The following is a 24,494-nucleotide window of genomic DNA, read 5'->3' as shown; positions in this document are numbered from 1 at the left end:
ACAATTGTGTGTGTTTGGGTGGCAAAGAGGGGAAGGAGGGAAAGTTCATATATTACTGGTATATATATTAGTGAAATAAAGGTCAGAAGGAACCAAAAGACCTAAATTCATGTCTCCAGGATGGAGGAAGAAGTGTGGGTGGTGACAGGGAAGAAAGAGGACCCAGACCACAAGAAGTTTATGGCAGCATTTTCCAAACTGGAAATTATGACACCCAAAAGAGGATAGAAAATGATACCAGGAAGTCATGAGACACTGGAGGAAAATGAAGGGGAAACAAAAAATGCAAGAAAGCCATAACTAGAAGGTTCCACCAGTTCACACTGCAAGTTGACACATCTGAAAAGTGTGAATGTGCAGAGGCCACTCAAAGAAGATTTGGGTGTTTCAAAAGTAAATTGGCAGCAGTATATGACCCAAATTGATTTTTTAAAATATAAATATAACATTGTGCAGTGAATTCTCTAACAGATTACAGATTTAGTTATACTCTTACTCTGCCAATGTAAGCAATAAGGTCAGGATGCCTTGGATGTAAGTGGACTTAAAGTATCATTTCAGTCCAACTATATGAGACCATGAGAGACTTCTAATTGTTTCTTGGTAACAGAAATGACAGAATTACCAAGCACATCTGCAAGACTAGGACTGGAGCCAAAATACTAAAAATATTGGTACAATAGACACACTGTCACTGAATCCATTGGCTAAGTATACAACAAACATTACAGAAACCTGCTACATTCGCCTTTCCTTTCAGATTTACTCCTATGTATCTCTACACACATCTCCACTGCGTAGAGCTATATAAGTGGGGAGAGGGATAGCTCAGTGGTTTGCACATGGGCCTGCTAAACCCAGGGTTGTGAGTTCAATCTTTTAGGGGGCCATTTAGGGATCTAGCAAAAATCTGTCTGGGGATTGGTCCTGCTTTGATCCTAGATGACCTCCTGACGTCCCGTCCAACCCTGATATTCTATGAAATGCAATTGTTAGAGAGAACCAATTTCAAATATATTTATACAGCATATGATGCTACGCACAACAGTCTAGAACTTTAATATCTTCATCTTTTTTTCTTTTAATTGTGCACTGCCAATAAGTACAAAACCCCTACAGCATTTAATAAAAGAATATTTGTAATAAAAAGTTTACACTACTATAGGAAATTTCATCTGAACATGTCAAAGCACTAGCGCATATACTATGCAAGTTTGGTCCATTATTTAGGTTTTATGAGGGCTAACTATCAGTATTTTTCTCATGGGAGGTATTATACTGATTTTACAGATGGGCAAACTGAAGCAAGAGGTTAAGTGATTTGCCCAAAGTCAGTAACTAAGCTTAGAATAGAAACCTTCAAGAGACTATACATAGGAACCTTTTCAGAGAATTGCATGGGGTACACTCAACTGCATATAACTCACAATGGTGTTTGAGAGACTCATAAGAACATAAGAAAGGCCGTACCGGGTCAGACCAAAGGTCCATCTAGCCCAGTATCCTGTCTACCGACAGTGGCCAATGCCAGGTGCCCCAGAGAGAGTGAACCTAACAGGCAATGATCAAGTGATCTCTCTCCTGCCATCCATCTCCATCCTCTGACAGACAGAGGCTAGGGACACCATTCCTTACCCGTCCTGGCTAATAGCCATTAATGGACTTAACCACCATGAATTTATCCAGTTCTCTTTTAAACTCTGTTATAGTCCTAGCCTTCACAACCTTCTCAGGTAAGGAGTTCCACAAGTTGACTGTCCGCTGCGTGAAGAAGAACTTCCTTTTATTTGTTTTAAACCTGCTGCCTATTAATTTCATTTGGTGACCCCTAGTTCTTGTATTATGGGAACAAGTAAATAACTTTTCCTTATCCACTTTTTCCACATCACTCATGATTTTATATACCTCTATCATATCCCCCCTTAGTCTCCTCTTTTCCAAGCTGAAGAGTCCTAGCCTCTTTAATCTCTCCTCATATGGGACCCGTTCCAAACCCTTAATCGTTTTAGTTGCCCTTTTCTGAACCTTTTCTAGTGCCTGTATATCTTTTTTGAGATGAGGAGTCCACATCTGTACGCATTATTCGAGATGAGGGCGTACCATTGATTTATATAAGGGCAATAAGATATTCTCAGTCTTATTCTCTATCCCCTTTTTAATGATTCCTAACATCCTGTTTGCTTTTTTGACCGCCTCTGCACACTGCGTGGACATTTTCAGAGAACTATCTACGATGACTCCAAGATCTTTTTCCTGACTTGTTGTAGCTAAATTAGCCCCCATCATATTGTATGTATAGTTGGGGTTATTTTTTCCAGTGTGCATTCCTTTACATTTATCCACATTAAATTTCATTTGCCATTTTGTTGCCCAATCACTTAGTTTTGTGAGATCTTTTTGAAGTTCTTCACAGTCTGCTTTGGTCTTAACTATCTTTAGCAGTTTAGTATCATCTGCAAACTTTGCCACCTCACTGTTTACCCCTTTCTCCAGATCATTTATGAATAAGTTGAATAGGATCGGTCCGAGGACTGACCCTTGGGGAACACCACTAGTTACCCCTCTCCATTCTGAGAATTTACCATTTATTCCTACCCTTTGTTTCCTGTCTTTTAACCAGTTCTCAATCCATGAAAGGACCTTCCCTTTTATCCCATGGCAGCTTAATTTACATAAGAGCCTTTGGTGAGGGACCCTGTCAAAGGCTTTCTGGAAATCTAAGTACACTATGTCCACTGGATCCCCCTTGTCCACATGTTTGTTGACCCGTTCAAAGAATTCTAATAGATTAGTAAGACACGATTTCCCTTTACAGAAACCATGTTGACTATTGCTCAACAGTTTATGTTTTTCTATGTGTCGGACAATTTTATTCTTAACTATTGTTTCGACTAATTTGCCCGGTACAGACGTTAGACTTACCGGTCTGTAATTGCCAGGATCACCCCTAGAGCCCTTTTTAAATATTGGCGTTACATTAGCTAACTTCCAGTCATTGGGTACAGAAGCCGATTTAAAGGACAGGTTACAAACCTTAGTTAACAGTTGCGCAACTTCACATTTGAGTTCTTTCAGAACTCTTGGGTGAATGCCATCTGGTCCCGGTGACTTGTTAATGTTAAGTTTATCAATTAATTCCAAAACCTCCTCTCGTGACACTTCAATCCGTGACAGTTCCTCAGATTTGTCACCTACAAAAGCCAGCTCAGGTTTGGGAGTCTCCCTAACATCCTCAGCCGTGAAGACTGAAGCAAAGAATCCATTTAGTTTCTCCGCAATGACTTTATCGTCTTTAAGCGCTCCTTTTGTATCTCGATCATCAAGGGGCCCCACTGGTTGTTTAGCAGGCTTCCTGCTTCTGATGTACTTAAAAAACATTTTGTTATTACCTTTGGATTTTTTGGCTAGCCGTTCTTCAAACTCCTCTTTGGCTTTTCTTATTACATTCTTGCACTTAATTTGGCAACGTTTATGCTCCTTTCTATTTGTCTCACTAGGATTTGACTTCCACTTTTTAAAGGAAGTCTTTTTATCTCTCACTGCTTCTTTTACATGGTTGTTAAGCCACAGTGGCTCTCTTTTAGTTCTTTTATTGTGTTTCTTAATTTGGGGTATACATTGAAGTTGGGCCTCTATTATGGTGTCTTTAAAAAGCGCCCATGCAGCTTGCAGGGATTTCACTTTAGTCACTGTACCTTTTAGCTTCTGTTTAACTAACCCCCTCATTTTTGCATAGTTCCCCCTTTTGAAATTAAATGCCACAGTGTTGGGCTGTTGAGATGGTCTTCCCATCACAGGGATGTTGAACGCTATTGTATTATGGTCACTATTTCCAAGCGGTCCTGCTATAGTTACCTCTTGGACCAGCTCCTGCGCTCCACTCAGGACTAAATCTAGAGTTGCCTCTCCCCGTGTGGGTTCCCGTACCAGCTGCTCCATGAAGCAGTCATTTAAAGTATCGAGAAATTTTATCTCTGCATTTCATCCTGAAGTGAAATGTTCCCAGTCAATATGGGGATAATTGAAATCCCCCACTATTATTGAGTTCTTAATTTTGATAGCCTCTCTAATTTCCCTTAGCATTTCATCATCACGATCACCGTCCTGGTCAGGTGGTCGATAATAGATCCCTAATGTTATATTCTTATTAGAGCATGAAATTTCTATCCATAGAGATTCTATGGAACATGCGGATTTGCTTAAGATTTTTACTTCATTTGATTGTACATTTTCTTTCACCCCTGCACGACCTGTTTTGTCCTTCATATGATTAAATCCCTAAACAATACACTATGTTCTTCTGAACCTTAATATATAATTACCATTTTTTCTCTGTGTTTATGAGCAACATATTTAGCAAAACGTGCTACCAGATTAATATGTTGTTTTTTCTATTTGTGGCTAAGCTCCAAGCCTTTATGTTATTGTGAGGATAAAGTTTTATTCTAAAGCTTTTCTCCTCCGCTTTATTTACTTGCTTGCTTGTTTCCTTTAAAGAAAGGATTTAGAGATAATACTGTGTTCTGGACATTTGCTGCTTCTATTTTCAAAATACAGTACTCTATTTCTGCTTGCCCTGGTGCCCCATTGTCTCAACAGAATACAAGAGCAGTATTTGTATTGTATTGCAAGCGTGACTATCATTGAAAGAACTGCATAATAGAGCAAAGAAAACAATTTAAAAAAAAAACTGAGCAACATTCCAGCGCACTCTTGAAAAAAAGATAAGCAGATCTGAGAGGTAAGATCATAAACAAAAGCAGTTGTGCATCATTCCATCCTACAATTAAGGAAACAAGGGAATAGAAGAGTCTGTATGCAGCAGAAAAGCAAGAGACCAGAAATAAGAATTCTGTACTATTATATACATAGTCACAAATATTAACACAGAAGAATAGCAATCAGGAACCAAAGCCCCCACTCTACATATTGTAGTATTCCCAGCCATATCTCACAACTCCCTTTAACTTTAGATACAGATTTGCCTCTTTCACAAAATGGTCTTGAGGTATGGCACTTTGATTACTGTAAATTATTAAGATTAAATGTTGACTCACAATACTGAGGTCATGGAAAATAGGCTAGATAAATAGAATTACAGCAGGGATTAATTTCAGTGAAGTTACACCAAAGATATATTTGACCCCAAAATATTTCTGTTTAAGAAATTGAGCCCACGTTATTTACAGTTTCTTGTAGCATTGTCACAGACATCATTTTGAGACTATGTCCCACACTTGGGCTTCAGCAGGTTGAGACACAAGTTCTCAGCCTGAACCTGCTAATATACATGATAACTTGAGCACTTTATTGCTCTGCACATTTTTTTAAAATCTCAGACATGAAGTAGTATGACTAACATAACATTGCCCATCATGCTGACCAATACTGCTTCATTGTATTCTGTCTGCTTTTTGTTTTACACTTAGATTGTAAACCCTTCAAAGCAGAGACCATCTTTTTGTTCTGTGATGGTATAGCCTCTAGTCCAGTGGGTCCTGATCCATGACTAGGGCTGCTTTGGTAATGCAAATAAATAATAGTATGCTGTGTGAGTGCGCATGTAAAAACAGGAACACACATGTAAATTTCCATGAAGAAAACAGACATAGTGTAGGTCAAATTTTAGGTCTAAAGATTAATAGTACACTGTATTTTTAAATTATTTTGAACTAATTTACTGTACATATATCAATATATTCACAAACCTTTCTGTACACATTTGGAAAGCTCTTCTTTATCTTAGTAACAGGCTGATTAATCACCATTTAATATTATTTTCTTATAGGTTATACTCATTGGGCCAGATCCTCAGACAGCATAAATCATTGTAGCTTCACTGATTTCAATGGAGCAGTGCCAATTTACACTGAATCTCTATTCAGTACCTTGTATGTTTTTCAATAATGAAAAAAAAAACCCAACTGACATTTTAGAAGATAGTCCACAGAAGGGAAGGACTAGTTTCTTAATAAGATACTTTACATTTATGTATTTGATATATATATAAATAAATAACATGATACAGAGAACTGCTTGTTATTCTAAATAGATAATATATTATTAAGTTATTATACATCAATATATTTGAATACTTTGTCCCCACTACTCCTGTTTCTGTTGCTAAATCACGTATGCGCAAGTGTGCTTAAAGCACGTGCTATAATACACGTAAGGCCCCAATCTTGCCTTGTGTGGACAGACTACTCTGCATTTGTGGAGCCACAATGAAGTAAACAGGACAGGCACAGAAGTCTACCTATGTGCTACAGCATGCAGGATTGGAGCCAACACACTACTGAGATCCTCAGAAATGATTTCATGGCTCTGTTATTGTACCCTGTAGAAATGAACAGTTCTCATAAGAGACAATTCAATATTGTACAACATCAAAAAAACATGTTTGAAAAGTGACAGAATTTAAATCTGCATTCCAAACACCATTCCTAGATTAGTAAGAAGTAAATTACTTGGTCATGTTTCTTGCTAAGAAATCCTTCCTACAGATCTCTCCCATTCCTGGAAAATGGTTGATTCTCTGGAAAAAAAAAATTTGAATGTTGGTATTTGTATGCATTTCTATCACAAATATTATAGACAAACATTTCAAACAGTCAATTAAATTAGTATCAGATTACACATTAATTGGTAAAGATTTTCTAAATTATATTCGATATCCTAGAGAGTACTTCAGTGGTTCTCAAAGCCAGTCCGCCGCTTGTTCAGGGAAAGCCCCTGGCGGGCTGGGACAGTTTGTTTACTTGCCATGTCTGCAGGTTTGGCTGATCGTGGTTTGCCGCCCCAGGCCAATGAGGGCGGCAGGAAGTGGTGGCCAGCACATCCCTCGGCCCACGCTGCTTCCCGCAGCCCCCATTGGCCGGGAGCGGCGAACCGCGACCAACGGGAGCCGCGAACGGCTGAACCTGCAGACGCGACAGGTAAACAAACCAGCCCGGCCCACCAGGGGCTTTCCCGGAACAAGTGGCGGACCAACTTTGAAATGTTATGGGCTGCATTCTCGTTTCCCTCCAGATTTACTCCTATGTATCTCTACTGACTTCAGGGCAAGTGAGAGGAGAATCAGATCCTTTTACTCAGAGAGCTATATGTAAACAAATACAGTTGTCACAAACTAATGTTAAAAAGGAAGGAGATGACTTACAGACAAATACTAGGGAGAGGGGCTCTGATTATCTAACAATATACAAGCTCATATCCAATTTATCCTATAAATGTTTCTGTATTTTGAATAAAACACTCCATCTCTGATCACTCACAACGGGCCATTGGCAAGCAGAAGCACTCCTAGAACACCAAAAGATGTTGACACTAAAGGCCAAGTAATACAGAAACTTCATACTGGGAAAACAAGATAGAAATTAAAAATCCTTAGTATCAAAATATTTGGTGCAGCTGGTGTTTCTGCCTTCTAGTCTTGTGATGGGTTCAACTGACCCAGGAATACCAAGTGATTAATTCATGACTTCAGAATGGAATGTTTTTTAAAAAACTGATTCAGAAACATTAAGCATGCTGCATGTTACCTGGTAGTTTCGGAGCTCAGCAATCTTGTCTTGTTGCACAGCAGAATCACTCCATATGAGATTAGCAGTCTCATCTTCATCTCTTGTCTTCACAAACCCCAGCTCATCTATTACTAAACGAACTACACAAAAGTGATACATTTAAATGATATTTTGAAATGAACCTTCCAAATGTAAAATAGAATATTAATTTTCAGTACAAATTCACCCTTGGCCACAGAACAATATTAGCATACAAGCTAATGGAGTTCATATTGTTCAATTTATGATAATTTGGACAGTCTCCATCTGTCTATTGCATAACTAATTATAGTGCCATTACTGCTTGTACTGTAGCTGGGAGCAAAGTGCAATCTGCAGTGGGAACTGCAAAGAGCTTCTAAATTGTCCAAAAATAGTTTAGTAACAATCCACTTAGACTCAAATGGATTTTAGATTATCTTTGTTATTACATATGTTAATTTTACAGCAACAATGACTATAGGTGCCACTGAAGCCAGCAGACAAGGATGCCCCTTAAGTCAAGGGTCTAATACTTACAAATACAAATTGATGCATTGTTCTGATGTAAAAAAATAAGTCTAAGGATGTGCCACACATAAGTAATGTTGCAGGAGAAGACATTTCTCCAAATGTAAGTACGATTTCTTTAAAAACTGTTTATTCAGCAATCTGCATAATAGACTTGCTCTGATATCTTCTCTCCAGAAGGGGACTGTCCGGTTTCTGGATTTGAAGCTTTCCCTATGTGACAAAACTTGGCCTAGTGGCCAGAGCTCCAGCTGAGTATTTGCATGGCCATCAAAAGTCTATATAACTCACTTGATATTAGAAACATTCAATCATTTCAACAGCCAAAGTCCTTAACTAATTAAAACCATACAAGGCAATCTATAGAAAATTCTATAGAAGGTTGTGTATTGCTATATCAACATTTTACAGAAACTGGATTTACAGGTAGGGAGCTTTAAAGAGCTTCCTGCTCATATTCATTCAGCAATTGGCATAACTGACTCTTAGCAATAGCTCTGAGAGGTATACCATACCCCTACTGACCTCACTGGGTGTTAACACTGAATCCCAGTGATGAACATTTAAAGTACTGAAATTTAAATGATTTTATTGCTGATCAAAAACATGCAAGAAAGAAGAGTGACAGCAGTCATAGTATGAAGATATGCACAGTACACACAAGCCCCACTGAGGGGAGTCAAGGCCAGGAAGCCTACCAGTGCTCAGAAGCTATTTTGAACATCAACATAAACTACTGTGAGTGGCAACTCATTCTGGTATGGGATGTAAGTAGAGCTTGGTCAGTACAGTAGGCGGAGTTTGGAAGAGTACTGCTATTTTTCCCCTTCCCATTGATTCATAGTAAATGTCTCCAAGAATCATGACCAGAGATAGAGGATGCATCCATACCTGTTGGTCCTCCTCTTTCTTTGGATTAGCTGTTTAACATGAGAACCATCCTGTTGGCTCATGGTGAACAAGTCCATGACTAGAGTTTTCCCAACTGCTGCAAATAGTCTTGAATGCAGAATGGGCCAGCTCCCATCCACCCTGCTGAACTAGGGTCTGCTTATACAATGAAGACCACAATTAAAAGAAGGACTAGATCCTAGGCTGGTTTTAGAGTATTCTAGATTTATGATAAATTCCAATGATAAAAGAAGAGAAACACACTTATTGAACTGCAATCTGGACCTTTGGCTTCTAACAACCAGTCATCTAAATGTGGCTGCACTTCAACTCCTTCCCACTGAAGAGCAGTCCCTATGAATGGAAGAGGATATGCTGTTATATGCTACTGGGGCTACTTGCTGTTGAAATTCTTGTATCTGGTGGGGGAGGATTGTTCTGTCCAAAGACTTTATCAGTCTGCCTGCCCAGACTGAAGAAGAGCTGAAGGCAGTGTGCCAGAACTCAGGGAACCATGGGATCCAAGTCTGTCTCTGTTTGTGTTAGAAGGTGAAGGAGTGAGAAGGGAGCTGGGAAAACTGGCTCCATCATACCTGGTGAGAGTAAGGAGGAATTGGCAGGGGAGTGAAGAAACAGGATTGACCTATTACCATTAATTGAGCAGCTGAGAGGCCTCCTTTCCCAGGGAAAAGGCAAGAATCTAACTGATGGAATGTGGAGACACTGCATATGCAAGCTGCCATGTTGTACTCTAGACTCAAAGTTGCATTATTTTAAATGAAGAGCCAGATTCACAAAAGGGACAGAGGGGCTGTCAGTGTTGCAGCACCTAACTTTTAGGCACCCTGCCACCTACCCTGAGTTAGGCTCCCAGGCTCCCTGTACAATGCCTGGGGAGAGTTAGGCACCTAAAAAGGGGTTTCACAGATAAAGGGAGCACCACCACTGGCATCTTTTTTACAGGTTTAGGGGTGCTCAGAGCAGGCCTCAAAGGCTGGGGCTTAAGCATAAGTAAACGTCTCCAAGTAAGTAAGGTGCCGAGCTGCTGGGAGGTGTCAGGACTTAGGTAGCTGCGCACATGGTCATTGCTGAAATTTAGGCACCTAGAAGATTTTACTAGTGAAAAAGTGGGTATCTAGAGACTTTAAGCACCTACAGGGATAGGCAGCAGCTAAGTGGTGGTTTTGTCAGGAGCGCCGCCAGCTTTTCTGCCGCCCTAGGTGGCGGAAGGTCCCGCCCCAAAATGCTGCCCCCCACAGAGGCGGCGGAAGGTCCCGCTGCCGAAATACCGCCGCGGTCACCACCCCCAAAATTGTAGTGCCCTAGGCGACCGTCTAGGTTGCCTAATGGGTTGCGCCGGCCCTGGGTTTTGTGAATGCCAATTATGCCTAAATGTTGGACTTAGGCACTTGAAGTGAAAGTTAGGCACTTACATTCTAACTGTGAACCTAGCCCTCATAACTGTGCAGCTGCAGTGGGTTGTTAAGTGTGAACTCTGGGAATCTAAAGTAAATTTGTCAACTGTTTCAATGCTAACCAAAGCATGCTAGAAAGGAGAGGGAGAATCATGCTATGAAGATTTTACAGTCTGAGTCACAGTTCATTTTCCTATCCTGGCTCAATACATCATCTTACTTTTCCTAAGCAAGGAGATATGCCTAGCAGAGCTCAGCAGAGCACCGAAGCCCTACCAAGGGGGGAAATCAAGCCCAAGGAATGCAGAAGAACCCTTGGATGTATCTGAACCCCAAATGAAGGGAAAATAAGCCCACAGAGCCCAGCAGAGTACATATATTTTGATCATTTGCACCATCATCTGTGGATGGAGCTTATTTTGCAGAAAGATTTCAGAAGAATTCCACTACTATCCTTTTTCTTCCAATTCAAACACTGGGCCCGTAGAAGATCCTGGACCATCAGTCCACATGGGTAACAAGCAGAACGGGCCTCACAGATATTACTATAAGGCCCAGAAACAATTTTATACTCTCCTAGACCACTCCCTGAAATGCTGATATAGCTTGATGGAGGTATAAGGAGACAGGGGTTTCCTACCTCAGCCATTCACTAAGGAGACCTCCATTGGCAAGGAAATGCTTTGTATCTGGAGACTGGCCCATTTGTCTCTGGAGAGATGTCGGAGAAAGCCTACTATGAAGATTGCTACATGAATAGGAGAATATATTTTTAACATGGTCATTGTTCAGTTTTCATCAAGTAACAGTAGTGGTCACCCCCATCTCCAAAAAGCTAAAATGTCATCCCCAATAGCTTCAGATTTAAAAATAAAGTTAAGAAATATGCATCTGATGAAGTGGGTATTCACCCACGAAAGCTCATGCTCCAATACGTCTGTTAGTCTATAAGGTGCCACAGGACTCTTTGTTGCTTTTTACAGATCCAGAGTAACACGGCTATCCCTCTGATACTAATCTAGTTTTGTATTCCCCCCCCCCCCCACACACACACACACATCATGAAGGCCATGTATAAAATTAATGGAATAGTGGCTTCAAGTGTAAGAAATGCATGAACATAATCAGTTTCTTAAAGAGACTTATATGTAATGATTAGAGAATTTGACATTAAAATCTTAATTAAGTAAAGCAAGGTGTAAGTTCTAAATTATTTAGCTAAACTCATAATTGAGATTTTTTTCCTAAAGCTTTATTAATTGGTTGTTGATATTTTAATAACAGACTTAATCCTGAGTAACAAACAGGATTTATGGGTGCACAAAGCATGCAAGACCAGCAGGTATATAATATAACACAACACAGAAAGATTCCTATGTTCAAAAAGAAAACCAATGGCATTAATTCACTATGGGCCTGACCCAAACTCCATTAAAGTCACTGGGGTCTTTCCATTAACTTCAATAGGTTTTGGATCAGGCCTTACACCAGTGAAAGTTCTCTTTCCTTCCTGATTCTACTTTTTATTTTACCCCTTCAGTGTGATTTCACCCTTTTCACAAACCCCAGTAGCTATTAAAAATAAGAAGAATCTGTAGCCTCCTACCAATTTCATATTTTGTGCCAGCAACGTTTGCAGTGATGATTCCATTCTTTTTCTTCTTTCTGACTTTTCTTTTAATTGTGCTTTGGTAAGGCAGTTCTGAACTCAAAGTCAGACAAGAGGTTCCTTGGTTATCTTTGAAAAATAATGTGTGTAACGATCAACAATACATAAATTAGCAGTCTCATCTTCATCTCTTGTCTTCACAAACCCCAACTCATCTATTACTAAACGAACTACACAAAAGTGATACATTTAAATGATATTTTGAATCGAATCTTCCACATATAAAATAGAATATTAATTTTCAGTACAAATTCACCCTTGGTCACAGAACAATATTAGCATACAAACTAATGGAATTCATATTGTTCAATTTATGATAACAATACATAAAATAATGCCCATAACTAAAAGAACCATAGTACAAAAGCAATGCGAATTACTAGTCAGTTACGTATTAGTAAACTTTGATTCAGATTGATTAACAGTTACAAGCATGCTGAAACACCATCATTAATGAGCCATATTAAAAATACAAGAGTTCTATAATCAATTTGCCTACCTCCTTCATTAGGCAAGGATGGCATTATAACATCGGGCTGCACAGAACCAGGTGTCCAAATTCTGTTCCAAGTTCTCAGAAAACCATGAAGGCCTTCAAAGTCAAATGATTCAAAGCTTGTGTCATACCATTTCAACCTCTGATTATGGTGATTCTCAATTATGGAAGAGACAGGTATCTGCATTAAAAAAGGATTGATTATAAAGGAATAACTGATAAAGCATAACTTGTATAGAAGCACATTTAAAACTGTTTCTTCCTTTTGTTTTTGGCAATGTGTGTACCCAAAACTGATGATTAAGCCTCTAAAAGTAAGCAAGTTAGCAAAAATATGCCAATTTATTCATCAAAATGCAGAATCCCAAAAGGTAGTTTTCTGTTTAATCTATGGCAAATAAAAACTTTTTAGCTGTCTCTGTTCTTTGAAAAGGATTTATAAGGTTTCACTTATTACAGTTTGTCTATCTAAGATGTTTACATGATTTGTTATTAGATTCAATAACTCTGGGAACTTTTATCCTCAGCAAAGTGCACTGAATTCCTGGTAAGTTCCAATCATACTGAAAATTTCATGGTTTTAAATAATGTAGTACAATATTATGCACGCTCCCATCACCATGAGGGGGAAAAAGTGAGACCATTTGTTGAACGTTTATTAAATCAGTTTCATATAACCTGGGACCACAGACACTAACATGCTGTCACAGGGTGACTGGCCCCTGTGACTGAAGTAGGTCCAGCACACCTGTGCCAGAGCAGGTGTAACCCATTGCATTAATTAAGGGGATGGGACTTTTTCTGGGCTACAAAGGGTCAAAGGGAGTTTCAGTGAGAACAAATCTGGAAGGGAACAGGGATACTGTGAGAAAGAACTCGCTCAGGTAGAATGAGCCACAGAGAGGCAGAAACCAGGACTGCCAGAGTCCGCTGGGAGAGCTGACAGGGAGAGCTCAAGATGTGAAGTGTGAGCTGGGGACCTGTTGTGTTTGTTTGTTAAGATAAATAATAAAATTGCATCAAAGAGAGCATGGGTATAGCAATGAGTCATTTGGCAGCTGGGGAGAAGCCCTGCCTTATCACATGCATTAATCTTAACTTGTCTGATGCTGCTGCGGATTCAGATTGATCATCCTAGTGGACTGTAGCCTTCATGCCATTATGAGAGGATTGACTCAAACTAAGGATGGGGCGGCAGGGAGAGTCAATTCTCCCTAGCAACTGAAAAATGCCCTTTCTGCTGATCAGGTCAAAAGCCTTTGTAAGATCTAGGGCAGTCATATAGAGAAGTCTTCCTTGTTCTCGACATTTTTCTAGCAGTTGCCTTAGCATGTCAGCTGCACTGACTCTTTGGAAATACACATTCAGTAAGAACTTGTAATCCGTTGAAAATTTGCTGGCCGCCACTTTCCGTAGCTCCCATTGGCCGGGAACAGCGAACCGTGGCCACTGGGAGCTGCGGGAGACCGTACAAATGTAAACAAACTGTCTGGCAGCCCACCGGTGGATATTCCTGATGGGCTGCAGGTTGCCCACCACTGGTTTAGGTTGTTTAAGTGCCTGAATTCTGCATTTACCTACTTTAATGTTTACATTTCTTAAGGGTAACCATAACTCAATTTCCTGGGTTTTAATGCTTATTTTGGGTATAATCACAACCTTATAAAGTACTATTTTGTTTTACCCTATATTACTGATATGTACTTTCTTCCTTACCTCCTTCTTAGTTTATTTTTGGCCTGGGAATACTGTATTTATATAACATTTGAAATCTCGCATGTTAAAGTGTTTTTAAAAATCTGCCTAAACACATCAAAATGCCTGGCAAAAACTTAAAAAAACCAACTCTGAATCAGGATCAAACATTGCCCTAAATATTTTACTACACTGGCAGCATACATTCAGTTGTGCTTCCATATCACAGAAAAAATTATAAGAATAAAAAAAAAAAAAAGCTTTGTTTGGCAAAATGCCCCCCAAAAAGTGATTCAGACCCTAAATTCATGAATTCTGCATGGAAAGACAAATAGTTTAAATTGCTTCTATAATTTTTAAGTACTTGAATTTCTTTCATGCAATTATGAATGTGGTTAAAAGTGCTTTGGGATGGCTTTATATATAATTTAAGTATGTTGTATTTGCACAAATGCTTTAAAATAACTAAGACAATGTGAAGCACTCCTGCTTTATTTGATTCTAGTCTAGGATAAATGTGATGACAAACCACAGATTTCTAAAGCTGAAGCAATATGCAGATATTAAGTCACATGCATTATACCTCAGGCATACAAATGCAGCAATGCAAAAATACAACAAAGTATATTAAAACATGAAGGCTGTGTCACAAAATCAGAAACTTGAAATCAAGTCTGATACTGCCCTTTCCTCAAGCCACAAGTAAACTAAAAAGCAAACCAGTGGCAGTCAAGTGTTGCATTAATTTACACCCTATGAAATCAATGAGCTCAGGGAAGTTGCACGGGCTGCAAATCAGAGCAGAATTTGGCCCAGAATATTAACTGAGTCCTCTTCCTTTTGTCTGAGATACAATCATAATGTACTTAATCATTTTCTGGACAGGTCAGCATCGGATACTTTTAATAAGAAGCAAAAAAAAAAAAAAAAAAGGTTGACTTGCAATTCAATGTGGGGATTTATCCTGAAAACTCCTACTAATGCAATGGGATAATAGGAACAGATTGATATAACCAGCCCCAATTAGAGACTCCATTGGGGGCCAAATTCTGCTCTGATGTTAGCTGAGCCAACCCCACTGATATCAATGGAGCTGCACCTGCCAACACCAAGGCTGAGATCTGCCTCTATATTTATCCAAGAGCCTAGATAGATTTTGATATATAAATGTAATTTTGGCAAAAGTGGTTGGGATGTAAGTTACAGTAGCTCTCACTCGCACCCCACAAAAGAGTTTTACTCCATCTGATCTCTGCAAGAAAATCCCCAGTTGGATTGAAAGTGCCTCTTTGGCAATTGATTGTTCTGGGTGAAGTCAACCAAGAAGGTGGCCCAATGATTCTATTGCCAAATGTATACCATACAAAAATTAAAAAGCCCCCACTCCTTTTTTCATTTTAGTTCAGTATACATTGGGCAATAGAAAAGCCTCTTTGAAACCACTATTAAGGGAAAATAGCACTGAGTGCACAGTGACATGCTGACTTTCATCTGTTTCTCAGGTTTAGGATATTGCCAGAGTGAAAGAGAAGTTTCATTTCTGGGAAGACAAACCTGAAGCACTTCTGTTGATCAATTAAGAAGCACACACAAATTCTTGGTAGCTGCTCGTCAGCTATGCTGGCAAAAGGCTTTGAAAATTTGGGGAAGTGATAAGGAGCCCGATATTGCTTCTTGAGAAACACCAGCCTTACCAATACAATACTGTTTTAATCCCAACTAATTACAAGTTGGTAGCCCTTTATTAAATATGTTTTATAAAAACCATCAGAAGGCAAACTACACCTACCCAACCAGTTCACACATACAGAAAATATCTTCCCAGAGTTTACCATCAATACATCGGTGTTTTCCACCTGGATCACATTGATTAAATCTGCACTAAATTCTGCCATACTATTATTCCTAATGCATGGATTATCAGGTCCTCTTTTCTGACATGAATCCACATTTAAAAGAGAGAACATACATTCAGAGTGCATCATTTTTGAGAAGCTACTGGTCCTTGAGACTGGCAAGCCAGCAGCTGTGTGGAGGCTGTGCCACCAAGATTTGTTATGTAGCCTGGGGGTCCATGGGAATGCACAGAAAAAAACACCCCTTGCAGATCTCACGCTGTATGTGGGATCCTTGCTGCTTCTTTGCTCTGTTGGAGTTGTATGTCCCAAGCTGCTGGTAAGAATTGCTGAGGGCTCTGGAGCCAGCATAGAAACCTTCAGCAGAACCAGCCTCCATATTCACATAGATCTCAAGCTACCTATGAGATTTGGAGATTGGACATACTGCTTCTTCCATGGGAAGAAAACCCCTTGACAGAAGAATTTGGAAGAAACTTTGCCAAGGAACCTCATGGAGTTTTAGCCTGGGCACTCTTCCATGGGTGAGGCACACGCATTTTAAGTACTACCTGACCCAAATCCTGACTAAGGATTATTCTCTTTCCCATTATAAGTGCTCTCTGAACATAAAATGATATTCTCTGTGTCATTTGTTTAGGCACTAATACCTACTTTTTTTTGTGGATAGCAAACCCAGTTCTCACTTGTGTTCTGATTGCAGGAGAAGCCCCAGCAGTTGACAATGTGGTGTCAAGGAGATATATAAGAACAGCCATACTGGGTCAGACCAAAAGTCCATCTAGCCCAGTATACTGTCCTCCGACAGTGGCCAATGCCAGGTGCCCCAAAGGGAATGAACAGAACAGGTAATCATCACATGATCCATCCCCTGTCGCCCATTCCCAGCTTCTGGCAAACCGAGACTAGGGAAACAATCCCTCCTCATCCTGGCTAATAGCCATTGATGGACTTATCCTCCATGAATTTATTATGTCACACCACTAGGCTTGGAAGGATTCAATTTTTATCAGTGTCAGTAAACATCAATTTCATTGTACACACACACAAACTGGCAAAAATATTTCCATAGATAACTAAAGTTTACAGACAGGCAAAATAAGAAAAATGCTACATGAGAACTTCAAAGTTTGATTTAAGGATATTATTTATGCTGTATATTTTGATATGTGATGTTGACAGAGCTGCCAACTTTCCAATTTCTGGAAACTGAACACCCCTGCGGCCCTGCCCCACCCCTCCCTCAAGGTCCCGGCCTCTGCTCACTCCTTTCCCCTCCACCCTGCATCAAGCCCAGGAACCACCACTCTCTCCCCACCCCACCAGTTACCTGCGGCCTGCCACCGTCGCCTCCCACAGCCAGGCTCTTTCTCAGGCAGTCCAGCTGCTGCACTGGGTGGCTGGGCTCTCATGCCAACCCAGAGCAGAGTGGCCAATGAGAGAAGTGGGTGGTCCCGTCTTCTGCTGCCCTGGTACATTTCCAGCTCACTCAGCCTCTAGACCTGGCAGCTGTGCCCGGGCAAGGAGTGGGTCCACCCACTTCCCTCGCTGGCCGCTCCACTCTGGGTCAGCGTGAGAGCCCACCCACAGCAGCGGCAGTGGGAGAAGGACAGACCCCCTCTCCACACGCTGGCAGGCCAATCTGGGGGGCACTTGCCCCAGCATGTCCCCTCTATGCATAGCCCCTGCTGCTGCAGGTAGCAACGGGACTTTTGATGTTCAGTCAGTGTTTCTGACCGGACACTGTCCGGTGCCATTTTCTACCAGACTTTCCAGTTGAAAACCAGACACCTGGCAACCCTAGTGTTGACAATTTGTGTTTTAACAGTTAGAAAGCTTTAATTTTTTAAATTTCAATGTCTGTCATTAATTGTCTGACACATACACCCATAATTTCATGCAACTAAATTTAAATAGATAAAAATTGGGAAAAAATGCTTGAACAAAAAATTGGTATTACCCATTGAAATTATAAAAAATAAAAAACAAATTCTGCCAAGCCTACACATCACCATGGGAATCTGCCAAATAGGAGTGTCAGATAAGTGTCTCTCTGCAAGTTTTGTAAATATTAAAACTATAGTTTCCCCAATTTGTTTATGCTATGTATTCTTAAACCAAAATGGACCCAGCTGCACACAGGCAACCTAGAATTCCCAGACAGTCATCAGGAACAACTGCCTTAGTTACAGTCGCTCCAGATTTCGAACTGTCCTCCCAGTTGCCATGGAACCTTCCCCTCTTAGCTGCCCTATCAACCTCTAGCCAAAGCCAGAAGAACAGCAGCAGATTCACCACACTGCACTCTGCTGACATATTACTGATCATTGGGTTACTAGATTAATAGATCACTGTTCCTCCATGGCATCACAGCACTGGGCGGCCAGACCATCATCTAGGAAACAGTCAGTATCTTCAGACAAGATGGTGGCTGCTAAACCAAAGAGAGAAAAAGTAAGTTTATTAGTTAAAGGGCCAGATTCTGCCCTCAGTTACCCTAATGTAACTGAGCTAAACTTGTCCTGAATGCCACCCTTAGCCTGGCTACTAAGGATATTCAGCACATCTCTTGCAGTTGATGGAAAAGATCTGCAGGTCACCATCAATATGTTTTATGCATAATTTGCTATTGAGGCCATATATCTAAAAAAAAAAGCCCCAGACAAATGTATTCTCCAGTTCTCCTCAAAAAAAAGTATCTAAATTGCTTTTCAGAATAAGTCGTTTGATAACAAGATTATGGATTACATAATTTTTACCATTACAGCTAAGACATGGTCCTTCTGTAAGAGATTTCAAATCTTTTTACAAAAATCCAAAATAGTCTATTTTTCAAACCTTGATGTAAACTATTTTCTTCAAGGACCAAAAGGAATTGCTACTATACTTTATGTACCAACTCAGTTCCTGTAGGATTTTGCCTTCTTGGGGTTATTGTCCTAAAGTGAGCATCTCCTAAAAGTCCTAAAGTGTCCTAAAGTAAATCTCTAGAGCCATTTTAGCTGCATTCATGCTTTAATTTATATATCTATCAAATTTATCTTGTAACTCCTTCAGGGTCTAAATCTGCATAGACATAATAGAAGCTCTTTAAACAATTGTTTAGTTGAATACTGTGCACTGCTCCTCTCAGTTTATACCTGTTGTGAGGTGCAGAAATGGTTATAAATATGCATGTATTAATTCTCACGTTTTAAATGTTATACGTCACTCTCTGCATATGTTCCTAAACATTTTCCTGTCTTACATACAAATATGGAGTGCCAAATTTTGAAGGTGAAGCCCATAGTGTTTACTTTGTGCTAATGACTCTGACATGATTGATAGCCCTTTAACAGAACAGAATATTTTCAGAACCCTTACTCATATCTCTTTCCAAATAACAAGCTAATTACATCTTCACTTCAAGTCAAGGGAAGTGTGGTACAGTGTGTACACAATGGTACAATTTTGGTAGAATTTTTCTGGTTGGGAACTAGATGGCTCAGACTGGCACGAGGCATCTCTCACCTCTAAGCAACCAGTTCAACTCTAGCTCAAGTCAGCAGTGACCAAAATTTATTCAGATTGGTGACTTGTTTCTCCTTTTGTTTTATTTATTTATTTATTTATTTATTTTACAGAGGAGAGTAGGGGTATTTGAGAAGATATGGTAGAAGACAAACTGCCTTACCTAATTAATAGGAGTTGTCTCTCATATTGATATTTAAATACCAGTTTTCATGAAGGGGATCCATTTAATAACTGTTTTGTTCTTGTGTATAAACTACATGGCTTTTAAAAGATCTTTTACAGACCTAGGCTTAGATCTGTACAATAAACTACACATGTGCCGAAATGGGCATTTCAGATGTACTCTGTGTTGGGAAAAACAGAGGCCAAAAAGTCATGACACTGCAGCAAAATAATTTAAAAGGGATATTTTGCTATTATAAAAACAACACATCCCACAAATGATGAAATTCTATGCAAAAAGTCTCCGAGCCTAGATTATAAACAGAAAGCTTAAAACAAATCACTCAAATCAAAAATAGAGAGCAGGCACAGTAAGGCTTAAAAAACAAGTCTGGTATCTGATTCAAAGCCCATTTTGCCTTGAAGGTTAACAATAGGTGTACCCCTTCGAAGTGTTCCCATTGATATCCAGCCCATCACTAGCTACTCACTTGTTCTGCTGTCCCCAAAGGAACCATATACACACCAGCATCCAAGATTCAACTGAGGACCAGCATTTCAGCACTTAAACATATTTACAGCGAAAACAAGAAAGGTTCAAGAGGTACTGAGTAAGGATATTGGAAATAAAAGGTTATATATAAAACACAATCACAACATGCTTTCTAGTGATTAAACTTAACTAACAGATACTCCTAGGGGAATTCTGAATCACTGCAGGTGCGCCTAATTCATGTTCCCCGCAGATATCTTTGCTTCCCCACAGAAAAATGAGTTCTGAAGAGGAAGCAAAGGAAAGGCGCAAGAGCAGTCACATGCCTCTCCCCGGCGGTGCAGGAAGGTTGGTTTGGGTACCTGGAGCAGCCGGTAGAGATGTAAATCACTGCCAGGGGGCGGCAGACATGCATGTGAAAGAGAGACATGCTGTCTCGCTCTCACTCGCTATTGCAGCACACTCAGCGTGGAGGGGCAGGGTTTCGGGGTGTTTCTGAGGGAAGGCTCTGTCCCCTCACTCAGAGCAGAATGTAGCAGCCTGCTTGTTTAGTGAATTGTTCCCATTGTCTTTGTGAATTCCCCCAGGAGTATAAAACAGGTGTAAAAGTTTTAAGGCTCCTTTACATTGCCAGAGTGGTGTCAAGGACAGTATGGCCTTACAAATGCTTATGGTGTTTTAATTATTAGAACTGGTCTAAATTTTTGGATTGAAAGAATTTCCCATCAAAATGTGCTCCATGAACTGTTTGCTCATGACCTTTCTGGAGATGGCCAGTAGTCAATATAAATTGTCAGTTTGATTCCCCAGCCCTTACTTGCTCTTCAGTTTCCTACTATGTAACACTGAGCATATGGTTGCATATATTTGTTGACTAATAAAGGGTCAAACCTAGCTACATGACTATTAGGCAAGGTGGGTTGGGGATTTCCTCCAATGCTCCCCACTCCCATTCTTCATCCATTGTAGTTTAAATAAATTACAGAAATAATTGAAACCAGAGTGATTATATTGCATTATTTTGACAAATAAAATATGCAGAATTTTAAAATATTGTGCACAGAATTTTAATTTTTTGGTGCAGAATTCCCCCAGGAGTATAACAGGTTAACCTCCTGTTTTAAGAAGTTTATCTCATCCAAAGTCTTTTGCTTTTCAACCCAGGTTGTCTGAGATCCCCTTGACTTTCCATTGACTTCAACAGTCTTTGTATCAGGCCAAAAATGAAAAGAGGGCTGATGACTAGTTATCCACTCTTTTATCTACAGTTAAAGAATAGAATCCTCATCTGTTTAATATAGCAGAATGGATAGAAAAAAGTAATACCAGAATAAAAACTGACATATCAGCACAGCTCAAACATTTTGAGTCATGTGCGGTCCTACAACTAAGCTCATGTAACACATTGACACTCAGATAGTAAACAGTTTCAGAATGTTTGATATATATTAAATTGTTCTAAGTTTTGCTAAATACTGTAGCTACAGTGAGACAGTACAATATAACACATGAATCCAGGTATGTGATGAGCCAATGTTAAACTAAGTCTTATTGCTGCTTTGTAACCTTTCAGCCCACATGAGTCAAGGGCTCCAAAGTTGTACACCTCTAAGGCCTGTTTAACTCCTAATAAACAAAACACTCTGATGGCTATTAAGCAATACTCGAAGCAGAGGCTTAAAAGAAAATATTGCTTGATGTTCATGTATATTTGGGGGAAAGATTATATATAATTTAGCACAAACTAGTATCTGATCCAGATTCAGACTAGTTTTACCATTCTGGTCTGGTTTCAAAAAGCGATGGAACATGGCACCTGTCACCTTGGTTATGAAAGGAATGCTTGTTTTGGGGAAAATAAAGATGTGTTACCTAAATAAGGAAGAATGAGCTCTGATTGGAGGTGAAACTTCCTTGGGAACTCATACACATTATACATATAACACATTAATTGTGTACACAAATATTAACCAGAAATAAAAAGTCCATACAATATCTGCAATTTTGGAGCGCTCACATTTTCATGAAAGCCTTATCTTTTGTATGTCCTGTCTTTGTGTTTATATTGTTTTGGTTGGTTAGTTTTTGCATGTAAAATATTTGATGGCAATGAGCAGGTGTCCTCAAGGGGGCACAAAGGGGAAAGTTAGGAGGTCTGCTGTGACAAATGTTATGATGTATACTTTTCACAAGTAAACACTGCTCTTATAAACTCAGTGTACCAGAGATCAGAAACAGGCACAAAAGTAAGATTAGTCCTTTCAAGATTGCCCCTCCACGCATCCCTTTTTACAAAAGGGCTCTCTCCCAACTCCTTAACTAGATCTGAAGTACATTTTTTTGTTGAAAGTTGTGTTAAGCCTTTTAAAAAAAAATATTGCTTCCAAGATGTCTTCCACTTTTGGGGCACAACCCAAGTATTTATTGGCTTGCTCCGACCCTACCCCTGAGACTAGCATTAGAGTGATAGCATGCTTCAGACTGCCAGCCAAATGCATACTTTGGAGAAGCATATTTATATTCTGCTTGCAGTCTAAGAATTAGTACACTAAAAGCTAAAATCAGACTAGAAGACTGTAGTATAAAGCAATATGCTACAGCAGCACATGCTTATACCCATTTCTATTTGTATAAGCTCATGTAATTAAACACTAGAAAATGTGCTAATTGACAAGACTTATGAATAGAATCTCTCCTGTCTGTCAAAAGCAAGAGAAATGCTGAGGAACACCAGCTTTAGTCAGTAATCACAACGAGAAGAAATATTGGTAAGGTACATTTTTCACTTATCCCCTAAAAGTAAACCAGCAACCACCCTGCTTGTGTCTGGTAAATCTAATAAATTTACAGAACACATTCCTACCATCACAAGCGAATATAAAATACCACTTTAGGCTGTCTCATATTTTCTTTATTGTGCGTTCTTTCAGCACGTAGCATGGACATGACAGTCATACTACAGTCCATTACTTCAGAAGGATTGATAATTCTATGAAACTATTATCCAGGGCAGCCCTTCATTGCCTCTAAAATAGAAATAGCTTCCTAGCCCCTTACTACCAATTAGAGTTCTGTTCAGCAAAACAGATAATTTATTGCAGATAATTACCTAGAAATGCAAATAATCATTTTATCTGTATACTTTATCTCTCTCCATTTGAAATGGTGTTATAATGGCCTAGACTCTGTTTTGCTTTATATTTCATAAATGCCTCATACAGAAAGTATATACTCTTAGTTATATTAGTATATATTGACATGTATTGCATGTTTAAAAAAAAGACAGTTTTGCATCTTGTATAGTAGATATTGATGAAATGATACCTCCTTTGTAAGCAATTGAGATCTATGGATAAAATGTGCTAAATAAGAATTAGGTATTATTATTATTGAGATTCCCAACTATGTACTTTGGAGTAGAATCCTTGAAACAAAAAATGGAAAGTACAGACTTTTAAAAACTGCCTGCATTTTCACTCCTCACGTTCTTAATTTAAAATAGCATCTTAAATGACTGGCTCAGTACACTTAATACATTAAATAGAACTATAGTTACAAACCTGGAGTCAAGGGATAGCCTAGGACTTATAGACCACTAATTTCTGCAGAAGTTCAATACCGTAACTTCTGGTTTAGCTAAATCTTTTAGAGAGACATCCAATCTTGATTTAAAGATTTCACTTGATGGTTAGTCAAACTACGATTATTTAGTCTGGAAAAAAGAAGGAGTTAGAGGAGACTTGAATTAAGTATTTTAAATTATTAAAGATATTGTAGCAACCTGCTTTATTTCATCCAAAGTCTTTTGCTTTTCAACCCAGGTTGGCTGAGAACTTTAAGAGAGGAACACAGGTTGCCAGAGAGAAGACTTTGCAGGAGGCACCAGGAAGTCTGCTGTGTGCACATAATTAGATTCCTAAGGGCAGTATTTCTTTAAATAGTTCTCTTAATAAAGAGTCAGTTCAGTTATACAAGCATGGAGCCCTTTCACGTGATTATCCAACCAGGGCCGGCTCCAGGCACCAGCTTCTCAAGCAGGTGCTTGGGGCGGCCGTTCCGGACAGGGGCGGCAGTTCCAGGTATTCGGCGGCAATTCGGCGGAGGGCCCGTCACTCCGCCTGGGAGTGAAGGACCTCCCGCTGAATTGCCGCCGCAGATCGCGATCGTGGCTTTTTTTAGATCGCGATCGCGGCTTTTTTTTTTTTTTTTTTTTTTGGTTTTGGCTGCTT

The 24,494-nt window shown here is 39.5% G+C and overlaps 1 protein-coding gene across 1 annotated transcript in view; it reads right to left on the bottom strand.

Annotated features, from left to right (window-relative positions):
• The window catches only part of TTLL7 (tubulin tyrosine ligase like 7), a 74,102-nt gene extending 61,528 nt beyond the window's left edge, over positions 1 to 12,574 (bottom strand). Inside the window, exons 1-4 of the mRNA XM_054037927.1 lie at positions 12,550 to 12,574; positions 11,988 to 12,119; positions 7,545 to 7,666; positions 6,471 to 6,538 (exon numbers count right to left, since the gene is read on the bottom strand). Of these exons, the coding sequence (XP_053893902.1) occupies positions 6,471 to 6,538; positions 7,545 to 7,666; positions 11,988 to 12,119; positions 12,550 to 12,574 (347 nt within the window). The remainder of the gene's footprint in view (positions 1 to 6,470; positions 6,539 to 7,544; positions 7,667 to 11,987; positions 12,120 to 12,549) is intronic.
• Between the last annotated feature and the right edge of the window lie 11,920 nt (positions 12,575 to 24,494).

The sequence above is a fragment of the Malaclemys terrapin genome, chromosome 8 (assembly GCF_027887155.1).
Source record: "Malaclemys terrapin pileata isolate rMalTer1 chromosome 8, rMalTer1.hap1, whole genome shotgun sequence".
Lineage (NCBI taxonomy): Eukaryota > Metazoa > Chordata > Testudines > Emydidae > Malaclemys > Malaclemys terrapin.
The sequence above is the reverse complement of the archived record's forward strand: the minus strand, read 5'-3'. Positions and strand labels throughout refer to the sequence as shown.